This window comes from Trichophyton verrucosum (genome assembly GCF_000151505.1).
Source record: "Trichophyton verrucosum HKI 0517 chromosome Unknown contig00242_1.f1.exp, whole genome shotgun sequence".
NCBI lineage: Eukaryota > Fungi > Ascomycota > Eurotiomycetes > Onygenales > Arthrodermataceae > Trichophyton > Trichophyton verrucosum.
The window spans coordinates 75,743-98,368 of record NW_003315490.1 but is presented as its reverse complement, the minus strand read 5'-3'; the positions used below and the strand labels follow the sequence as shown (position 1 = coordinate 98,368).

Sequence of the window (22,626 nt, the reverse complement as noted above, 5' to 3'; positions counted from 1 at the left end):
AATCTCCCCTTCCATCCCCGTTCCTTGCGCCCTGCTTACTCGCGAACCAAACCTCTTTGCTTGTTGCGTTTAGTCGTGGGGGATGGGTTGTTTTTTACTTGTAAAAAATAACAGGCGTGTTCTAGGGGTATATTTCCAACTAAGACTCAACAAGCAAGTATGATACGACAAGCAACAATAAAATTTACATTTCAAAACGGCTCTCTTTCCCTGTTTCACAATGGAGGCTTCACCTAGGGTGTTGTTCCGCTTAACCATTGCTGAGAGGGATGTTGGCGTCCAGCCATACCTTTCTGGGATGAGGGACGAGTCTTCGTTCCCCATCCCAGGCGGCCTTTAGCTTGGTTGCTACTATGCTCCCGATTGGATGCTAGAGTGGTCAAGCTGTTTTTTTTTTTTTTCCTTTCTCGTAGGCATGTAGTAATATAAACTCTCAACAACTATGTCAAAGGTAAGATTATCATGTTGTTATAATTATTCGTAAATGCAAGTCGACAGAATATACCAAGGTATGGACTACATAAATTTGCATAAATCTGCTGATCAATTTCCAACTCAAAGCATAACACTTTACCACATTGCAAAGAAACAGACTGGGTTCAACAAAATTCTCCAAAACTCGCCATTTGCGTCAGCTTTTGTCAAATATCTACACCATCCACCTTAAGTTAAGGATGGGGTAGAAAAAACTATCACTTGTTCTTGGGAGGTGCCTGGTGCTCTCCTTTAACAAAGCTATAAACCATGTATCAGTCATCAAAGTCCCATACACCGACAGGCTAACTATATGGATTGGCAACTTACTTATCCCACCAACGGCTAAGGAATCTCCTATCATCTGGTCGAGAATTCGCAGCCTGCTCCCTCCAGCTTTCCCGTCTACTAGCAAAGAGCGGGTCTTCGGACATTCGCTTCTGCGTCATTAGCCCAGCATAGCTCCTGTCGGAATGCGAGCTTCTTCTCTTTGACTGGTCTCGTTCAGGCCCTGTTCCGGACTCAGACGACATCGATTCTGAACGGTCTTTGGCCATGAAGGGGAACAGATTCGATGCTACACCTGCTTGCTGAGCGTTCTGTGTGGCGGAGGTGGTAGATGAGATGGAGCTGGATCGGTCTGGTACGATGCCAGTAACAGACGGGATGCTAGAGGTGGTTGACGCCTAGTATCTTGACCTTAGCATTCCACTTCAGCTGTAGGAGGTGATGGATGGACTTACACGTCGCAACTCTTCATTCGCAACCTCAGATGGTACAGATGGTCGACGAGGATGATAGAAGTAAGGCGTTCCGCCCCTAACCCATACCGGTGGACGCTCAGGACGGTCACTCATATCTTATTTGATATATATTTGCGATATTGCTCCTGATAGCTGGTGTTCGTACAGACGAGTGTACTATCTCGAAGACATCCTATGTAGAATGGATGAAGAAGGGCGGGGGAATCGCCTCTGGCCTTCTGCTCCTTTTTAACTTATTCGCCCCCTCATCGACCAAGGCAAAGCCCGGCTGGGTCCCAGGGTCGAGGGTCGATCCAGGACAGGCTGAAGCTATAGTTGAGGTATCATGGTGGTAGAAGGTTGGTACTTTGTGATGATCTATGTGTTACGGCTGGCGCTTGCACTGTAGCAACAAGGTCATGACACGGCTGCATTCAACCACAGCACCGATACAAGCATGACAGCCCAGCTATACAGCTTCGTCTACTCTATATATGTCGTGGAGATGTGACTTGGCTGGCAGTGTTGTACTTGTTGGTGATGTAGGAGGGACTTGTTGTGCACGCGAGGTCAAGCCGCATACGGGCGTTATGATGTCACATTCTTGGATGCATCTCTGATTGGCACAGCTTGATAGCAAACATCCATGACAATAGCGATATCATTCGTTGGTCAAATTGATGGTGATTTAAGCTTCGCTGTAAACGGATTATGAGGAAGCTTGTTAAAAAGGCTCTTCTATTATAGAGCTAGTAATCTGGAACAGTATGGGGCGTGCGTGCCATATAAAATAACTAAGGGACATAAAACAACATCATATACATCAGAAGACGGACGCGACTTTTTTTTTTTCTTTATTCAGCAAGCTTTGGTCATTTTACAGATGAGGTCCTGTCCATCGACAGAATCTCCCTCCTTGACATGTAGACTGGCAATCTTTCCGTGATGAGGTGCAGAGATGACCATTTCCTAATCATAAGCAAGTTAGCATATATATCCGTAAATTTCAAGGGAGGGGGGTGAGAGGACAAGAGCAATAACATACCATCTTCATAGCACTAAGAACAGCAATCGGGTCTCCCTTCTTCACCTCGACACCCTCGTGGGCTCTGATTTCGACTACCACACCACTCATTGGTGCACCAACCTGGCTGCTGTCACTGGGATCGGCCTTGGGGCGGCTGGTGTCGTCAACCGTAGCAAGAACGTCATCAACAGTGACCTGTCTAACTTCACCGTTCATCTCATAGAAGACTTCTCGCTGGCCCGTCTGCTCGGACAGAGGACCCACAGCCAGCAGTTTCAGGATGAGCACCTTTCCTTGCTCGAGCTCAACGCTGAATTCTTCGCCGATCTCAGGCCTGGCAAGGAAGTATTTGGTCGGCAGGACAGAAAGGTCACCGTACTTGGCGACGAATTTGCGGTAGTCCTGGTAGACCTTGGGGTACATTGCGTAACTAGCAACATCACATTCGGTAGCGCTGCCGAATTTCTCCTTGATCTCGGCCTTGATCTTAGCTAGATCAAGAGGCTCTAGGTGGAGACCGGGGCGGTCCGAAAGCTTTCGACGATCACGAAGAGCCCTGGAACGGAGAGGTTCGGGGAATCCGCCATAGGGCTGGCCCATGAGACCCTCGAGGAACTCGAGGACGGAGGCGGGGAAGTCAAGCTCAGCGGCGCGAGCAATCACATCGTCTGGGCTTAGCTTGTTGGAGACCATGAACTGAGCTAGGTCACCGACAACCTTGGAGGTAGGGGTGACCTTGACGATGTCTCCAAGGAGATCGTTGGCTTGTTCATAGGCCTTCTTGGTCTCAAGCCATTGAGCACCGAGACCAAGCTGGTGAGCTTGGAAGATGAGGTTGGTAAGCTGGCCACCAGGGATTTCGTGCTCGTAGACCTCTGGGTCGGGTCCAGAGAGGCCAGCCTCGAAGGGCGAGTAGAGGAGACGGAGTTGGGCCCAGTAGGTGTCGATGGCACGGACATTGGGGATGTCGAGCTTGGGGTCCTGGTCGGTGCCCTGAAGAGAGGCGAGGATGGCACCTACACTGGGCTGAGAGGTCATGCCAGACATGCTGTCAGTTGCAGCGTCAACGGCGTCAGCACCCGCCTGTGCACAGGCAACCATGGAGGCAACACCTGTACCGGCTGAGTCGTGAGTGTGGACGTGGATGGGGAGATCAGGATACTTCTTCCTGATGCTTCCGACAAGCAAGGTGGCAGCTTGAGGCTTGAGGACACCAGCCATATCCTTGATACAAAGGATGTGAGTTCCCAGGGCCACAATCTTGTCGACCAAGTCAAGGTAGTAGTCCAGGTTGTACTTCTTCTTGGGGTTAAGCATGTCTCCCGAGTAGCAGATAGTAGCTTCAATAACACCACCTGCCGCGGCTACAGCCTTCATACCAACCTCAAGCTGGTTGATATCGTTAAGGGCATCGAAGACACGGAAGATATCAACACCATATCTCTTTGCCTGCTTACAGAAGTGGTAGATGGCATTGTCAGGAAGGCTATAATAGACGTTCATAATATCAGCGTACTAATCTTTCATATAGAATAAAGGGAAAAACTTACGAAGAGTAAGCAACGCCGTTGGCGCCACGAAGCAGCATCTGGAAGGGGATGTTTGGGACAACCTTCCTCATCTTTCTGAGTCTGTCCCATGGATCTTCGTACAAGAATCTCATGGAGACATCAAAGGTAGCACCACCCCAGCACTCCAAACTGTATGCGTTTCTGAAAGCATAACTGGTTTCTTTGCCAATGTTGACGAGGTCAACGGTACGAACTCTAGTTGCCAGCAGGGACTGATGGGCATCACGCCAAGTGGTGTCCATGATAAGACATCCCTTGTTCTCACGAACAGCCTTTGCAAAGGCAGCGGGGCCCTTTTCATCGATGATTTGCTTCCATCCCTCCTTGCAGGGAGAGCTGAGGTCGATTGGTTTGCCATCGGCATCACGCATGATGGGCTTCAAGATTTCGCCCTTGAACTTGGGCTCGCCAACCTGGCCCTTGATGCTGCTTCCGTTGACTGCAACATCACCAAGGTACGCAAGGAGTTTCTGGGCACGGTTCTGAGAGCCAATGAGGGAGAATAGTTCTGGGGTATCATCAATAAAGGTGGTCCAGCACTGGCTGTCGATGAAGGTAGGGTGTGTTAGCAACGAAGCCAAGAAGGGAATGTTTGTCTTGACGCCACGGATACGGAACTCAACGAGGGCACGAAGCATCTTTCGGCGTGCGACTTCGTATGTGGAACCATGGCAGGTACATTTGACCAACATGGAGTCATAATGTGGGGTGATGATGGCACCAGCAAAGCCGTTACCGCCATCAAGACGGACTCCGTTACCACCTGCAGAGCGGTAGACCTCGATCTTGCCAGTATCTGGCTGGAAGCCCTTCGTAGGGTCCTCAGTGGTGATGCGGCATTGGATGGCGAAACCTCTGATGGAGATGCGGTCTTGGGTGAGGCCGAGCTGTTCTAGGGTAGCACCGGCGGCGATCTGGATCTGGGCAGCGACGATATCGATGCCTGTGATTTCTTCGGTGATGGTGTGCTCGACCTGGATACGGGGGTTGATTTCGATAAAGTAGTATCTGTTCTGCTGGTCGACCAGGAACTCCGCGGTACCGGCGTTGCGGTAGTTTACATGTTTGGCGAGCCTGACGGCGTCGGCAAGAATGTTGTCACGGACATCAATGGGGAGATCCTTGGCCGGAGCAAGCTCGACGACCTTCTGATGACGACGCTGGACACTGCAGTCACGCTCGTACAGGTGGACGACGTTGCCGTGGTTGTCTCCAAGTAGCTGAACTTCGATGTGCTTTGGTTTATCGAGGAAGCGTTCTACAAAGACGGTGCCATTGCCGAAAGCAGTCTTGGCCTCCGAGGTAGCACGCTCGAAGGAGTCCCGCAGCGACTCCTGGTCACGGACGACACGCATGCCTCTGCCACCACCACCAAAGGCAGCCTTGATGATTATGGGGAAGCCGTACTCATCCGTGAATGACTTGACAGCATCGAAGGTCTCGACCGGGCCGGGGGTACCGGGCACGACGGGGACCTTGCACTCTATGGCGATTTTTCGAGCAGAGACCTTATCACCGAGTCTATCGATAGTCTCTGGAGTAGGACCGACGAAGACCATGCCGGCCTTCTCGACAGCACGAGCAAACTCGGCATTCTCGGACAAGAAGCCGTATCCCGGGTGAATGAGGTGGACGCCGTGCTGCGAGGCAATGTTGACAATCTCATGGCCGGCCAGGTAGGCAGCCACGGGCGTGTACTGGCCACGCTTACCGATCTGATACGCCTCGTCGGCCTTTTGGCGATGCATGCTCAGCCTGTCCTCGTAGCTGAAGATAGCAACAGTCTGTAGGGAGAGTTCGTGGGCTGTACGGAAGATACGGATGGGGATTTCTCCTCTGTTGGCGACGAGGATCTTCTGGAACTGCATGATGGAGGAATTGGCCCGTAGACGGCTGTGGACAGAGTCCTGGAAGTTGGACGGGTGGTGGTCTTCCATGACATCTTCCTCGACGGCGTCCTCGCGGACAGCCGTACTATTGACGTCTGGCAGAGGCACGGGTGCTGGAGCCATGTTTGTATAGAGAATATATGTATGTATGTATATAGATGTGTATCAACGGGGGTATCAGGTGTCAGAGGACGAAGATGACGGTCCTGATATCACGCCGCTATCTATATAGATACTCTCCGATTCTTCGGTGTAGCTTGTTTGTCTTCTTGCCTGTTCGGTTCGATATAAGATGGTTTTTCTAAAGAAAAAAAAACAACAGTCAGCATCGATATGATCTCCGTCGTCCTCTCTGTATGCCCGGCTCATCCCTTCTTATAGAGAGAGCGTGAAGCCGCGGCATCGGCCTGGCGGAGGGGCCCTGGAGCAGACCGCAGTGGGGCAGAGCGAGCAGCGGGCGAACATGTTCACAGCCATTGACGGCCACCACGTCGCTGCGGCAGCCCGTCGAACATGGCCAGCAGACGTACCTGAAGACGACCGTCACCTCTTTGAGCGAGCGGCAAGGAGGACGAGGGCGAAGCTGGCGATGTTGGGATGTTGTTGGCCGTCCGAAGCGTCGCAGCGGAAGTTCGTCGCGCCTTTTATTTTAAACTTGCCCCGCAAGGTTTGGCTGCTTCGTCTTCTTTTTTTTTTTTTTTTTTTTTTCCTGCTTTCTTATTTGCTTTTTCCGTCGCTTTTTTTCTTTTTTCTGGTTGGTTCGTCCGCGGAGGCTCGCGTTAATTATTCTCCGCTCACGTGGCCGCTCCCCACATGACCTGCTGGGTTTTACTAAGCGACAGCCAAGTAGACAGCAAGACGACGACGACGACGACGACGACGACGAAGAAGAAGATGAAGAAGAAGAGAAGAAGAAGAGAAGAAGAAGATAGAGTGAGATTGAGAGGATGAGACGAGGTGATGGCCAGGACGGCATGCTATGTACCGTTGACTCTGCAGCAGTGAGTGAGTGAGTGAGTCTGACGGCACTCTGGCTACACGGCAATTCCCCGTCGGAAAGCCACCCATGCTCCTCGGATTCTCTCCACCAAGCAAGAACCGCCTGAAACCAAGACGACGACGACAAGACTCGACGACGATGGAGCAGCAGCAGAGACGGCGGAAAAAGAAAAGAGACATCATCTGGCTGTCTCCAGGGCCCGTCGACATGGACCAGCCTTCCACCGGCTTCTTTTCTTTGACTAATTGGCCGCCCATGAGCCATTTTACTTTAGTTTACCCCCATCCGTAAGCTGAGCGTCTAGCCGAGCAAATATACACTTGAGAGCCAGTCTGTTGTAGTTAGAGTGGTTGAGCAGAGAGAGAAGTACATGAGGATAGAGAGAAGCTTTCTCATGTCCTTCCTTTCTTTTTCCGGCTTTTCTCATCCAGACGTTAATTTTCTTTTCTTATTTAGTTACCTCCTGATTGAATATCTCGTTTAGCCGAGGATAAACCAGTTTGGTCAAGGAAAAGATGGGCTGGCTGGCTAGCGTTGGGGGGAGCTCCAGGGGAAGAAGCACAGAGGAGTAACCAAAAAATAAAAAAAATGCAGCACGACTTGTAAATACTTATGTTCTTAGACCGTGCAGATGGCTGACGGCCTGCGTGTTGGGGACGCTCCGACTGGCTGCGGAAACAGGATGTTTGTTTACTTCTGTTGAGTTGTGCTACCTTTTTATGTCGAGATCTCCCATCACACGGTCAGTTTGGATCTTGCATGCCGGCTGGGGGAATCGCCGGCCTATTTGCTGTCCTTTACGAAGCCACTCATGTATCCGTGCCGAGAGGGACTGGAGGTTGACCTTATTTGCCGAAGTACAAGCACGTCCGATTTACAGCTAGGGTGATGGCGTATTATGAAGAAAAAAAGAGGAAAAGAAAACAAAATATCTCGTATCAAATACACATGATGAAGGAGAAAAAGGACATGACAGCACAGGTGCAGAGAGTAAGTAACAACAGGTAAAACGAGTAGGAGCCGGAAGCCGGTGCCGAAGCCGATGCCGGACAAGGGGGGTGAGGGTACATTATTAGTTTATGTGGTTTTGTTTTTTTTAAGGCTTTGCTGGAGGAAAATAAAGGGACAGCAGAAGAAACATAACAAAAGAAATAGAAGAGAAAAGAAAAAGAAAAAGGCTTCTCCTCTATTCTCCTCCATCCTCCATGCTTTCCCACCGCTCGCAGTCCCAGACGGAAATAATGAAAAAATGGAAAAAAGAAAATGTGTAGTAAAAAAAGGGGGGGAAGGCGGAAGTGGGATATCAACAGAAACCACCCGAGTTTCCGATAAGGCATAACTGATAACAAAAAGCCACCATATCTGGCCCCGGTTTCGTTCATTCTCATTTCTTTTCTCTCTTCTTCCTGTGTTGATGATTTCATTCATAATCACGGAGACCTCGTATGGTGTTATTTTTATTTTTCTTCATCATCCTCATCCCGTCGTCTTATCTAGTCTTTCTCTTTCTTTCTTTCTAGCATGTTTGTCCTTAAAATGGCCGGAAGCCGGTTGGCTGGGGGGTTATGCCGTTGGTCTGCTGTCCAAACATCGACGGCGCACCCCCTCCCATTGACCCGCTGGGACCTTGCGTCAGCATCAGTCTCGAGCCTCCGAGGATGGGCGTGTTGTCCTCTTCCTTCTGCTGAGAGGCTTCCTTCGCCTTGCGCTCCTCATTGTCCTTCTTCAACATCTCAATGGTCTGCACTTGCTGGCTCAGCATGTTGATCATGTAAGGCATCGTGAAATCGTGGAGGCCATGGCGCCACGACATCTCCAATACCACATCAGGGCGGATGAGCTCGTAGCAGGCGTATAGCATGCCCACGTAGCATTCACGGCTGCCAATGTCGACGAACTACCATATCATCACTTGTTAGCAACATTGTGCGAAATCCAAACAACATAACACATGGCAAGGTACTTACGTAGCGCAACAGCTCCTCGACAACCTCGGGCTTGCCAGAGATCGCAGCGGTCTCGATAGCATCTTTGAACAGCTTGTCCTGCTTCGAGAGGGCGATGGACTTCTCCCATCGCTTGTTCTTGCGGTAGATGTTGGCTGCAATCTGGCGGAAGAATACAAGCTCGTGTTTCTCCAGCCTCTGCGCCAGGTCGACGGGATCGTAGTTGTCATGGTTCTCAACCGAGTCTCGCAGAGTCTTGTGGTCTTCTTCTTCAATTAACAGGTCGTTAATGGCATTATTGACCGCACGCTTGTTCTGCGGCTGTACATTGAGAAGGAAGGGCTTGATCAAGGGGATGTTGTCCGACTTCTCAAACATGCGAACAACCCGGTTGACGTCGATGCGGGGAGTAAGGACTTGGAGTAGGTCCGTCAGCAGCAGGGGTTGTTCTTGCAGATAAAAGTTCAGGGCACGGTAGTAGATCTCCAGGTTGGCAACCTTAACAACAATATCCTTGAAAGAGTGATGTTCCCACGAATCGGCTGCTCGCTCCATCATTGCTAGCGCCGCGTTATCCCATTCGTCGTAGTGGCAGTAAAGGAAAACCAGCTCGGGCCATAGGTTGGCTTCCTCGCACGCGCGAATCATCTTGGGGATGTTGATTCGAGTCCAGAACAACTTGAGATGCTCCATCACACGGTCTGGATGGTACTTCGACAGGGCAATTCCTAGCTCAGTGAACATACCCATGTGGGCTCTCTCAAGACCAAGACCGGCCTCAAGCAGAGCAATGAGCTCGTCGAAGTAGCCATTACGCTCATACTGGCGGACCAGGTCTTGTAGCTCCTCAGCATGCACGATCAAGTTCAAGCCGCAAATCTGAGCAAGGCGGAATTCTTTCTTGGCAACGCAGGCTGCGTTAACCTCCTTCCAGACCTTGACGCTGTTACCCTTGCGAGCACACTCAACAGCAGCTTGGTAGTCCTCGAGATGGACAAGTGTGGTTGCAAGTTTTGCCCAGTTGGAGATGCTGGTGAAGAATATCTTTGCAGCTTGGTGGTATCCCTCGGCATAGGCCTTGTCACCGGAAGCTTCAACATCGGCAACATTGATTCCACGGAGGAAATCGTCAAGCTCGGAGAGCTTGTCGAGTCTAGCAAAACTGAAGGCCATGGCAGTATCGACAGCAGGCTCTCGAAGAGTCTTGCGGGCCATCTTAAGATATTCAATGAGGTCCTCATCCTTGCCAGCATGGGTAGCGGTTTCGATAACTTCATTGTAGTTCGAAGGGTCTCCGGCACGAATGTATGAAGCGATAGAATCGGAGATGCGAAGGCCATCCAATTGAGCTTTGGCGACCTTGCTCCATACTTCGGGAAGTTCAACACGCTCAGCATAGTCCTGAGCACGGTCGATGCTGACAATGTGTTCCACAAGAACATTGGTGGCAGCAGGATGGTTCTCAACCTTCTTGTAAATTTCGAAGGCTTCTTCGTACAGGCCAACAGACAGACACATTCCCGCAATCTCATCAGCATTGAATTCTGTAAGCTTGTGGATGTAGTCCATCAGCTTGCTCTTATCGGCCTTGGCAGCGGTGAGCATCAGCAAGTTCTGCAAGCTGCTGTTATCACTGAAGGGAGATGGCTCCAGGATGATCTTCTCCAGTAACTCGATGAGCTCCGTCGGCAGGTCTGCTTCAAGGAAGGCCTTGACTGCTACCGACACCTTGTCTGGTTCAGAAGACTCTGGGACGGCAGTGGCAATAACCTGGTCAACAAGGGACCGTCTGTGAATGTTGTTTCCGTTCAAAACAAAGGCCCAAATTTCACTATCAGCTCGCTCAAGCAGATACCTAGCTTGAGCACGATACATCGAGTTGTCGTTGGTGATGTTGATAAGCTCAAGATCATTCTGGCCCTTGCGGTATGCAATATATGCAAGATTAGGGTCTCGCTTCTCACAGTACTTTCCGACAGTTAGAGTATCATAGAGGTCGTTCTCCTTGAGGAACTTCTCGGGGTTGTTATTGCTGTCAATGTATATCTTGGCCAAGGCATTGTAGACTGCTTGCTGTTGGTTACCGGTGCTGAGAGTGTTCTCTAGGAATGGCAAAAGAATCTTGAGTCTGTTTCTCTTCTCTACCTCGGCGACAAGCTCATCAATTGGGATAGAAGCTGGGTCAACAGTAGTGAGAAGGTTCTTGATAATAGACTCATCACAGTCCACGTCAAGCAGGCCACCGACAACAGCGGGAGTCCTTGATGGGTTGACCCTTTGAACGTAAACCTCGATCGAAGAATACTGCTGGTTCTGGTAGAGGTACAGAACTAGATCGTGGACAAAGTTGAATCGATCGCAAACAGTAATCAAAGGAAGTTGTTCAGCAAGCTTGGCCTCCTTGAGGAAATTCTTGACCTTCTCAGGATTGTAGTAGTTGCTGTCGCGGCAAATACGCTCGACTTCGGTCATCTGGCCCATGCGAGTAGCGGCCTCTATATACTTAAAGTGAACATCGGCATCCTCACTAAGGTTGACGATGCTGCCAAGGTAGTAGTAGAGACCCTCGGCAGTTCGGTATTTCTCAAGCAATTGGATGAGGTTGGTAGGCCCCAAAAGGTCAGAGAATTTGGTAGCGATTTGAACAACAGCTTGAAGATTTTGACGGAGGTTTGAGTGAAGCATCTCGTTCATACATTCCAGGGACTGTTCCACTGAAAGGCGGCCAAAGAATTCTATCAACCATTCGGGGTTCAGTTTGTCCGTGCGGACAATGTTGCGCATGATGACTGTGGAATCATCAGTGTTCTCGAGCGCACGCTGATAGAGACCTGCGTTCTCGCAGAGTTGTGAGATCCTAGCCTTGTCGTAGTGGGTGAACATCTCGTTACCCAGGATAGCATCGGCGACCTGAGGAGCGTTGACAAGGTTCATCTCTAGCAGCCTAGTCTGAAGCTTAGCATGCTCAGGCTTGTTGTCCTTGAGAGCATCCAACAAGAATGCAGTAGCTTGCTGGATCATGTTCTGAGAGACGAAAACATCGACAACACGGTCAAGATCAACGAGGGCACCGCTGTCATCGTTGGCAAGCTGACCAGCAAACTCTGCACACTTCTCTGGGTTAACTCGGACAATATGCTGTAGAAGCTGGACATAGTCAGGTTGATAGCCGACTTGCTTGGAGTAAGCCAGGATCTTGTCGAATTGACCAGTCTCTGCGAAGCCAGCAACGACCTTGTGGGGAACATTGGCCTTGAGGTAGATGTTCAAAGCAATGTTCATGTCGTGTGGCCGAACGATGTCACCTAGCTCCTCGGAGCATTTCAGCTTATCCTCGCCGAGCCACTTCTCAAGGAGATGTTTTCGGTTTTGCTGCAAGACAGGTCTAGTCAATTCAACACTCTCGTATACGTTTAGAGATCCCTTGTCAAGAAGCATTCCGAAATATTGGAGGATGACAGACATGCCCTGACCTGACTGTGATACAGCCTTTAGGCGGTTGATAGTGTCTGCAGTTCGCAGGAACCCACGGGGCGAATTGGCGGCGATTTTGGCAGCCTCTGCATAGTTTCCTTGAGATAGGAGCTGTTCAAACTGTCTCTGAAGAAGATTATCTGCACCCGGAAGGCCAGCCTTGGATGCAAGCTTGACAGCCAGAGATGTGTTTGCTGGGTTTTCAAGGAGATATGGAATGATGGTGCCTTCGTCCACACTGACAGAGAGGACCTGACCCTTACGGTTGACACCGACAATACCAGTAGAATCTGAGTTTGGTGTGGTAACGAAGATGGTTTCGCTGGAAATGCGGTTCATGAAGATGCATGTACCAGTCTCGAGGTCATAGAGGTGGATGAAGCCGAACTTGGTGATAAGATAGACAACATCGTATTTCTCAGAAACCTGCATGGCAACTGGGAAGTCATTGGTAGCCTCTTGTGGGAAGTAAACCTCAACAGCCTTCTTCTGGAACTTAGGGTTGGGCTCCTGGTGATCGATCTCTGCAATCTGAAGTTTGGCACCGGTTGCGGTTCTGACAGCGAAGGTGAAGAGTTTATGAGGTAAGGGTGATCCGTCGACCTTGATGGTAGCAAAGGCGGCGGCATGGCCTTCGATGTGTTGAGATATGCCTCGTTCAACCGAATGGAGCTGCATTGTTCCTACTATCCGTCCTTGCTGTTGACTGATACCAACAACCACCATCCACTTTTCCTCCTCATTAACACGATAGCTAATAATTTGGCAGCTCTATCCACTTGATTAGTTGCATTTCCTCTTTTTGATTATAGTGAAAAACAAGATGACGATATTAAAAAAGGATACGAAATAAGTAAAACGCACCGCGAGATTTGCAATCCGGTCGAACATCTTAAGAGGAGCATGCTGAGTCGGGTCAAAGACGTTCCAGTGGTAAACCGAGGACTCAGTGATCAAGCCAATGCTTGTCTCACTGTACCACTTCCAGAAGACAACATCTTCAGTCATGACTGCCGACTTGAGCTTCTGCTTTGCCTGGAGGTCAAAGACCTGGATGGTCTTGCCCTGGGCCTTAAGCGCGATAATGTTCTTGTTCCAGTGCATGATTGCACTATCGGCATTAATCGGGCGCCGGATGACTTCATTGTTGTTTTTAAGATTGACTATGATAACTTGTGTCTTATCTTCATCGTTGACCTTTTGTCGTATGCAGACGAAACTATCGGATTCTAAAGTCTAAACGATTTGCAAAAAAGGGAGCTGATTAGCAACTGCGGAAGCGGAACGGAGGTCACTGGAGAATACTTACACATGAATTAAAGCCGATAGATGCAGGCTACAGATAAAGATGATGAAGCAAGCTGTAATTAGCTATCATGCACAGCCACGAAGCCCTACTCCCCACATTCCAACAACCACAATGCCCATCAACATGAGCCCAAAAGATGCAGTATCCGATGAAATATCAAGATAGCAGGCCGTAGGGGCCATATCGATTGGCTGGGGCGAGGAATGGGGAGAAGGCTTGCTCGTGTGGAGAGGGTGATTGCGTACCACAATATCAACGTTCGTTAACTACGGCAACGTGTCAGTAAGGGATCAAAAGCTCCAGGCAGACAAGGCGCAGTTCTAGAAGCACTCCCGAGGCCATCATACCTGTAAAAGCTCCGTAAACTGAATGGGAAGAGGAGCCATGATTTCGTAATGGCCGTCAAGGCAACGACCTCATCCAACCAAACCCGGAGCGCCAGCTATGCCGAAGAAGTAGGGGAGAAAAAGGAGAGAGAGTGAGAGGGAATGAAAAAGGGCAGGCTGAAGGAGAGAAAGGTAGGGGTGGAAGCAAAGAGAGGCGAGGAGAAGAGAGAGCTCTAGCAGGGAGGATGTTTGTGTCTGAGGATCGCAAGCGGTTGATTGAGAGGCAAAGAGGAAGTCAAAGGAGAAGGTCGAGAAGTCGATGTGAATAAACAACCTTGCCTTTTCAGGAGCAGTCACGTGATGTTTTAGTAAGCAGGCAGTGAAGCTGAAGCTTGGAGTGAAATTGATAGTGAAGACGAAGATGTGATGATAGTGAAGGAGTTTGGCAGAGGGAATGAGGTGAGAATAACAAAGGTGGGTAATGAGAAGTAGTAGTGGTGGTGGTGGTAGTGGTGGTGAGGCTGAAGTAAGAGAAAAGCTGGGGCTGAGTCGGCTTGATCAGTGTTGATAACTAGTTGATTACCACGAAACAGAGAGGTAGCAGAGTGATATCCGATGTTCTGGCCTTAATTTTCTTAAATTAGCCTATTAAACTCGCCCTTTGCACTCGAATAAACATGTAGCTAGTTTAATTAATTAGTGTATCAATCAATGAAGATACAGAAAAAGTTCAGATCTACTGCAACGCCTGCAGCTTTAGTTAAATAGTAGCTACAGCTTATGGTATAGTAATCGACTGCAATTGAGCACGGACAAGTCAATAATTATAAATATAGCAGCATCAACTTCAACCTCGAACATACCATTAGGCATTAGGTATACGTAACATCTATGAAGGACTAAGACTTCCTGCTATCTCCATTTTCCACACTAAAAGCAGTATTTATCACGTGACCAAGTTTTTGCATAAAATCTCGACTTCGACTTTTTCTTCTTCTTTTCTTCTCTTCTTTTCCTCTCCATGAACAACGCAAATAAATCACATTCCGTCAAAATGTTCTGCAAAAGTTCTTTCGGGGATTAATGATGCCAGGACGTTCAAGTTACATGACCTATGTTTCTTGGGAATGGAGAAGGAAGCAAGATTCGGTCTTGGGTGCAGTGTCATCCGCCTCATGGATGGGATTGCAATGATTGAACCTACAGTTTCGGGCCCTTTACGAGCAAGCTGTTTGACATGATCAAGAGTGAGGAGATTGCGGGGGTTATTTATTACAAAATTACATATCAATTCTACCTTGTTTATACAATTAACCGGCCGTTTCAGCACTTCATTTCCGTTTCCATACAAGCCATGTCCTGAGTAGAAAAAGAGAGAGAAAGGGAGAGAGAGAGAAGAAATCATTGCTAAACAAGAGGGTATCCATTAACGTCATGCGCTTCCTTTATTTTCCTTGAAAAAAGCCAGAAGGTCGTTTCGTTGTTGCTGTGTTCGAAACGGAAGTAAAGCGAGACAATCATCGTCTCTCACTATGCGAGTTTGCGCCCAATGTTGCCGAAGCAAACACAGCTGCAGAAGAGAACGCTGGCAATCCATGTTCCGACTGCGAGCTGGCCTTGTGTGAGGGTCAGGCCGGCTATTCCGAATACGGTCTCATCTACGGCATCGGCGGCGTTGCTGGGGGAAAATATTATGTCGGGGTTCATCTCCAGTAGGGCCATCATGCCTGTCAGTCCGATAGCCGTAGAGAGGACGAAGCCAGACTTGGAGCGGTCGATAAGGTACCAGAGGAACGGGTTCACAAGCGCAAGTGTCAAACAGACCTGAGTCGATGACTGCCATGGTAGTTTTCGCTAGACACAAGCATACACATGTTAGTTCGGGGGGCTATATTCTCTCACGGGCGTGGGGGATAAAATCTTACAATGGCGAAGGCAACTCCCACAAAGGCACCGATGCTGCGCACCATTGGGTTCCAGCCAGCTTCACTACTTCCCTTGACGGGGTTCTCTCCCATAAAGTCTTCCCACATAAGATCGAACCAAGGTAGCAGGTTACCCAGTGCAACACCGGCCACTCCCCAGAACACTAGGTAATGCCACCACTCTAGGCCAAAGTTGATGATTTCCACTCGCACGGGGATGTGCAGCGGCAACAGGTCCGCCATCTGCGGACTATCGTGTAGATGCATAATAATGACACCAAATGTCACACCGAACAGGAACAACAGTCCGCTCTGTTGCAAGGCAGGCAGCAAATAACCACGGACAAGCCCGCGCTGCCTACGACGCACTTCATTCTGCCGTTGTCGGTCTTGCTCCTGCTTGTGAAGCTTCCTTTTCCTCTGCTCTTCGGAAAATCTGTTCACAGCACCGTTTCCGCTTGCCTTTGCACCATTGCCGTTCTCAAATATGCCTGACCCTCGTAGATTAGGAGTCTGCGCACCTGTTCCCCACGGCGTTGTCCCGGGGATGTCTCTATCTTCTCGGCCGCCGTCAAACGCAGTAGGCGAGTAGATTCCCAGCAGTGTAGAGGAGGTCAAGTTGATATCTGACTTTGTTCGGCTGGACTGCGCCAGTCCCTCCTTGTCCATAGTAGCAGTCAAGCTGCCGTTACCGGTATCGTTGCCATTACTATTGCCTGGAAACATCTCCTTGTTTGCATCTTCTGGCGCCGGAGTCGGGGGAGCCGTGGAATCAGCCGAGGGGAGCTCAAAGGGCTTTCTCGCCCGCGGCCGCAGCACTCGACCTTCGCTTTCCATTATAACCCGGTTTCGTTCAGTGTCAGCTCTGTCAAGAAACACGTTAGCTGCAGCTCAACAGCCTCCTTTTATGGCCCTCTGAGAGAAACAACAACTGAGTCAATGTGAGCTGGGGGCGGCAAACGTCTCAACGGCTCAACGAAGGAGTTCCCCGTATCCGCAGTTTTATAGTCATGTGCGGCCCAGGGGCAAGGGAGCCGATCACCAGCATAGTCAACCAAGTTAACAGGACAACGTACCGTGAGACAGCAGCAAAAAGACTGAGTGTAAGAGAATACTACAGGGAGCTGGAGGAGCAGAAGAAGCTAAAGATAGCTGGGGAAGAGAAGAAGACACCAGCTTGTGTGCTGCCTGCGCCGATGTTTTTATTTCCTCTCGTTGCTTTTTTTTATTTTTTTGGCTTCCAAAGAAGAAAAGCTGGATTTGCCGATGTCACATGTTTTACTCCTTTTTCTGGCGCCACCAAAAGAGACTGCTTGAACTTTCGCTGTATAAAAGTATGAAAAAACACCGAGCAAGGCGTGAAGATAGTTGCCACTGGAGGAGCTGAAGTGGCTGCAGGTCGTTGGATGGCAGGCTGGTCATGCCGTGGCCTCGGGGGCAACAGGCGAATACCTCATCAGCAGGTCTCTTTCGTCTCCGGGGATAAGGGGGGTGAGCTATACATCCATGATACTATACTGCCCTTTAAGACGATGTACAACGTCGCACAGAGAGACCAGAGACGGGGGGTTGGCTGCGGGGGATGATACAAGAGGCCCTGCTGGTACCCCTGGATAGGATCATGGATGAACATTTTCTGGGACCAGATAGTATACATCTTGAGTTATACATTGGTAGGTAGATACATCAACTAACTCCTTGACAAAAGTCAGTGGGCAAGAAAGAACTCTGGATATGCCCATAAGCCTGTTCACCTCTCCCTGCTCCCTCCCTATAATACCACAGAAATAAATATAAATGTACAGTCGCCCTCCGAACCCCGGGTCAGAAATAGAAGAAAATAGGACAAAAGGTAGAAAGCGTGGTAATAATGGAGAGGACCAGACCTCTCAGTCTGATCCCAGGTGCGGATTCCAAGAAAGTACCGTGTTAAACGTCCAGGTTCCGCGTCTAGTCCTGGGTCATAATCTCGTCCCCATCCTCATCTATGTTCTGCTCCTGATCAGGTCCGTGGCCAGGCTCTTCCGTATAGCTGATGGTGTCTGGCGAGTCAGCGGCAGCTAGAGCCGTAGCAGTGACGTCCTCCTCTGTTGAGTCGTCCGAGCCAAGGTGTTCATGTTCATCATCATGGCCGTTGATGGAGGCAGGGAGGGTCTTGTCGTCGGCCATAGCAGCAACAGAAGCATCATCAGGTATGACGGATGGGGCGGCCACAACTTCAGAGCCTGGTTCCTGGTCTGGGTCTGCATCGGCGTCGGCATCGGCGTCAGCGTCTGGAAGAGGAGACACGGAGAGTCGAGATTCGCCTTCCGCGTCATCTTCATCGCCGTCATCTCCGTAGGCACTGGCATCGCCTATAATGTCCTTGTCGATATCGTCTAGTCCCTCGTCATCGGGATCTTGATCGGGATCTTGGTCCTGCTCTGGCTCCTGCTCCTGCTCTTGTTCTTGTTCTTGTTCTTGTTCTTGCTCCTGTTCTTGCTCATTGTCATTCTCGTTCTCATTCTCATTGTCCCCGGCTTCTTTCATGCGTACGTCCCTGCCCGGTGAGCTGGGTAGTCCCAATTCAGATCCAGCAACACTCGTACCAGTTGCATTGGCATCCTGCTTGAGCGCTAGAGCCTTTTGTGCTTCTGCCTCAGCTTTTGCAGCAGCTTTTGCTGCAAGAGCTGCCTTCGATCTGCTTGGGCGAACTCTCTTGGGTGGGTCACCTGGTTTGCGCTCTGGTAACGGCTTGCGGCGAATGTACTGTCTCTTGCCGGTCGATGGGGGAGCAGCCAGTCGGTTTGGATCCGGGGTAGATAGCTTATCTGCATTATTGGCGTTTGATCTCCGGTCTCTTCTGCCTCCTCTGGATCGGCTCGAGGTCGGAGGACCGGATGGTTCAACCTCTTCTTCGTCACCCATGCCGCCGTTGGCGTTTGCATCTCCTAGATCGAGAGCATGTTCATGCATCAATCCATTGGGTCCAATGTCCTTGTCCTCTGTAGCGATGGATTGCCAATCCCATCGATGTAGGCGGCGAGCTACCTTCTTCAATACCGAGAAATAGAAGCTGCCTGCCTCTCCAAAATCTTCCTGTTGCGCATCCGGGTTCAAACATAGGCCACCTTTGCCCCATGAATGGTCGTCATCGGTGTCATAATCCACCGGTAGACACTGAAGCAGCTGGCCGGCATGTAAAAGTTGGGATCCTTGCTCCCTACGTTCGCGAGCTTTACTATATTCTTCTGCACGGCGTTGTGCAAGAATATAGTCCACTCGCTGCCGGCGGTTTTGCTCGATGGCCAGTTGGTGTTGGGTCAGCGGTCGAGGTCGACGGGAAGATGAAGATGTCTGTCCTGGAGCAGGGGAACCGGGAGCAAACTGGTGGAGGACCGGATGACCTGAGCCAGGAGGTGCTGGCGATAACCCGTCTCCGGCCTGATCCATCTTTGTCTTTAGCACAACCCGCGTCCGCCCAGCATTGCCTGAACGAGTAGTTGACGAATCTCGTTTGCGTTTATTCCGTGACCTCAGACTCTGGACGGGAGTAAGCAGCTCGTCATCATCGTCATCCCCCGGGCGTCTACTCTGGTTAAGAGGGGTGAAGAAAGTTGATTGTTTGTCTCGGCCTGGAACTAGAGTCAGCCTTGATGCGATTGTTGGAATACACATTAGAACGGTATACACTTACCGCCAGGAGTACCGCTCATAGGGATATCACCCGACATCTGGTCGTCGCTCATAGTATTATCTACAATATCTTAGCACTGTTATAGAGCGCTAGGAGAGCAAAAGTATAACTCACCCTTTTTCACTCGCTTGTTTCGAGAGACAACCTCGTCATCATCGAGGATTCCTATGCACCAATTAATATCGTGTGTCATCCGTTTACCATAAAGTAGCGAAATACATACTTTTGCGTTCCTTTTGCTTTTCCTCTCCATATAGGATTTCATCTTGGGTATCAACATTCTCTGCATCAGCCTCTTCCTCCGTCAAATCTTCTAGCTGAGGAATCTTCAACGGTGAGCCATCTGCTCCCTCTCCAACAGTTCCAGGCCCAAAGGGGTTCTTCAAAGCAGCTTCGTCAGAAAAGTCACTCTCCAGGTAAAACCACATCAGCCAGAGGAATGCCTTGGCTCGACTCTTGCTGCTCAGGGTAGCTCGCATGACGAGGTCGAAGAAGTCATGGGGAGAGTGGAAATGAATCTCTGATACTTTAGGAGCATACTGAGCCAGGACAAAGATGAGGTTGACGGGGTTAGTCCGCGGAACGGGCGTCTCCCGTAGTTTGTCAAGGGTGTTTGGTTGTTCGACATCTTCTGATGCACCCTTCAATATAGATTTAAGCCGTGGTGCATCTTGAAGCTGTTTGTACGCACTGGAGTCCTGGTGGGCTTGTAAAGAAGGGATTGAGTGATATGTTCGCAGCTGGGCACGCATTTCAGGGAAAACTATCATGATGTTAGCGCTGGCTTAGAAGTTTAGTATGGTATACATGTGAGTACTCACAGTTAAGAGTAGTATTCATTCGCCCAAAGTTAACCAGCAGACAGACCATAGCCATGTTGATTGCGGCAGGCTTATCGGTGGTCAGCTTATCCTTTAGCACCTTGCTGGTCTTGCTGCTCTTTGCCATGGCATCGATATAGATATCCGCAAAGCTCAGTCCGCTCTTCCCGTCTGAATGTCGAGTGAACACGGGCGTAGTATCTTCAAAGACCAAGCGCAGGAAGAGATGCTGGATATCCTTGCGCCAAAGCGGAATACCATCATCTTTCTTGAGATGGCGAATCTTGTTGCCAGAGTAGACACTGCCAATGGTCCCGTTTGTCTGTCGACGGCTACTAGCAGGCGCAGAAGTCGCGGACGACGTATGAGCATCTGGCTTAGCATCTCGCTTCTCAGCAGATGTGCTTTCACCTTTCGTAGGCTTCGACTCAGAAGATTTGTCCTTCTTCCCCTTCTCTCTCTCCTTCTCCTTCTCCTTCTCCTTGCCGTTTGGCTGGCCCCGTGCATTATCTGCCTCCTTTGGTTTATCATGGCCATCCTGTTCCTTTTCCTTCTCCTTTTCCTTTTCCTCTTTTTCCTTTTCTTCCGGATCAGAAGAACTGCCCTTCGGTGGCCAGTCCTCCCATGTACCGGCCTCTGTCCAGAAGCCCTGAAGGGGGTAGTTGGGGTCATCCGTATAATGTCTCTGTCTGCCACCTTTTGTGCCTGGCTCGGGCTCCGAAAGACGCTTCACACTCGTTCTGGGCAACGGGTATCGACACGCAGGAAGCGGGAAATCCTTCCTCGAGCCCGCATAGTAGCCTCCGTCAGGCTTGTCGAAATGAGTCTCCTTTTCAGGTTCGAACGCGCCTCTATCGTCCGGCGAATCGCCAGCACCCGTTCCCGCTTCCATTATCGCGGTGGACGGCTCCTCAGCCTGTGCCTGTGTGTCCGGTTTTGACGTGGCCTGAGCCTCTGCTCGCGACTCTCCGTCTGATGCTGCTGCTGCTGCTTGTTCCGGGGCTGGGGAAGGGGACGCTGAAGGGCGAGGTTGAGCTGGTGCTGCAGCAGCCGGCGCCGGGACAGGAGCTGCAGCCGGGCTACCCTGGCGAGACGGCGGATTGGTACTCGCCATAGTCGTTACAGGCGGACAGGCTCAGCGTAGATTCTTTTTCAGCTCGGCCTAGATTGAAAGCAGAAGAAGAAACGCTGCGGGTCGAGTGAGCAGGCGAGCCTGAAGAGCTGGCGAAACTTGACTAGACGACTCGAGACCAGGAAGCAGAGCTGATCATTTTTGAGTCTGCGCCGAGTCAGTCGAGCCGAGGGTGCGGGAGACGGCGATGAAAGCTGTAGAAGCAGAGAATGGAAGAGTGACGGCGAAGAAATAGAAGTGAAAAAAATAGGTGCGCGCCGGAAGTTTTGTTAGCGAAGAAGCGAGCGGATGTCAGGAGGTTGGCTGGCTTTTTTGGTGTTTTGCGGGCGATGGCGAGTGACTTGGACGCCCAGCAAATTTACGCGTGGAGTTGAGTACTGCTGCACACCTCTGGCATCGGCGCCAACCTGCGCTGCCCCAGAGCTCCTTTTCCCGGCTCGTCCCAGGGAGGCTGTCGACGAAGCTATTTTTGCACAGAAAAATGGGGGAAAAAGAGAGGAAAATATCTGTATGACGGGGGCGAGTGTGTCTGAAACGCAGAAAGTCGCTGCTCACTTTGCTGTACGCATCCTACCAATTTACATATCCATATATGTATCTACAAGAGCCGACAGATATACAATGCAATTAATTACTCGGAGAAAACAGGAAATGAATATGAATCTGCTGCTATTTTTCTATTCCATCTCATCCGATCCCACCTCACGAGAGAGGAAGACAACCGGCCAGTCAACGCAATAGCCGGCCATGGATGAAAATAGTACAACCAGGAAAAAGGACGAAAAGAAAAAAACCCTCCCGTCTATGATGAAGATGTAGAAGCGTTTTTCTTCTCCCTTTTCCGTTCCGTTTCCCTCTCTATCGTCTCTAGAAGTGTGGGAAATGCGACATGAATATGGAAGAGACATGAAAAGAAGATTGATAGCTTCGTACTTCTGCTCCCGGCTGGGGGACAACAATGGCGTGTATGAAAGAAACATCACCGTCGTCGAGCCAGGCTTGTGATAAAGACACGAAAGAAATAAAAGGAAAAGAAATAAGGGACATCATGACCGAGAGATGAAGAGGAGTAGAAGGGAGGTCGATGAAGGGTAGAAAGGGGTGGGTGGTTTTTTTTTGGGGGGTATCTCATAGACAAGCCGTAGACAGAAGCAGAAGCAGAAACAAAAAAACCCATCAAGAAAAGCAGAGAGCATCGTAAGAAACATGAGAAGACATGAAAGGAAAAAAAAAAAAAAGATGATAAGAAAAACACTCCACAATCAACGCTGGTCTATATGATCTTCATGCAAGTTCCGATTTCCCCGATTCCC

General features: G+C 50.0%; 5 protein-coding genes across 5 annotated transcripts; 1 reads left to right on the top strand and 4 right to left on the bottom strand.

Moving 5' to 3' along the window:
- Positions 1 to 2,075: 2,075 nt before the first annotated feature.
- Positions 2,076 to 5,827, bottom strand: TRV_02852 (uncharacterized protein; the record flags this gene model as incomplete). Its single annotated transcript, XM_003022984.1, has 3 exons — positions 2,076 to 2,186; positions 2,263 to 3,730; positions 3,795 to 5,827. The coding sequence occupies 3 exons, from the start codon at positions 5,825 to 5,827 to the stop codon at positions 2,076 to 2,078; spliced, it is 3,612 nt and encodes a 1,203-aa protein (XP_003023030.1).
- A 1,765-nt stretch (positions 5,828 to 7,592) lies between these two features.
- Positions 7,593 to 8,043, top strand: TRV_02850 (uncharacterized protein; the record flags this gene model as incomplete). The annotated part of the gene is made up of 2 exons (XM_003022983.1): positions 7,593 to 7,694; positions 7,828 to 8,043. 2 exons carry the CDS (start codon positions 7,593 to 7,595, stop codon positions 8,041 to 8,043), a joined length of 318 nt encoding a protein of 105 aa, XP_003023029.1.
- Positions 8,044 to 8,235: 192 nt separating this feature from the next.
- Positions 8,236 to 14,438, bottom strand: TRV_02849 (uncharacterized protein; the record flags this gene model as incomplete). Its single annotated transcript, XM_003022982.1, has 6 exons — positions 8,236 to 8,601; positions 8,672 to 12,895; positions 12,989 to 13,343; positions 13,530 to 13,699; positions 13,859 to 14,280; positions 14,414 to 14,438. The coding sequence occupies 6 exons, from the start codon at positions 14,436 to 14,438 to the stop codon at positions 8,236 to 8,238; spliced, it is 5,562 nt and encodes a 1,853-aa protein (XP_003023028.1).
- An 851-nt stretch (positions 14,439 to 15,289) lies between these two features.
- TRV_02848 (uncharacterized protein) lies at positions 15,290 to 16,521 on the bottom strand (the record flags this gene model as incomplete). Its single annotated transcript, XM_003022981.1, has 2 exons — positions 15,290 to 15,613; positions 15,685 to 16,521. The coding sequence occupies 2 exons, from the start codon at positions 16,519 to 16,521 to the stop codon at positions 15,290 to 15,292; spliced, it is 1,161 nt and encodes a 386-aa protein (XP_003023027.1).
- A 1,113-nt stretch (positions 16,522 to 17,634) lies between these two features.
- Positions 17,635 to 21,295, bottom strand: TRV_02847 (INO80 chromatin remodeling complex (Ies1), putative; the record flags this gene model as incomplete). Its single annotated transcript, XM_003022980.1, has 4 exons — positions 17,635 to 19,304; positions 19,475 to 19,525; positions 19,584 to 20,123; positions 20,182 to 21,295. The coding sequence occupies 4 exons, from the start codon at positions 21,293 to 21,295 to the stop codon at positions 17,635 to 17,637; spliced, it is 3,375 nt and encodes a 1,124-aa protein (XP_003023026.1).
- Positions 21,296 to 22,626: the final 1,331 nt, after the last annotated feature.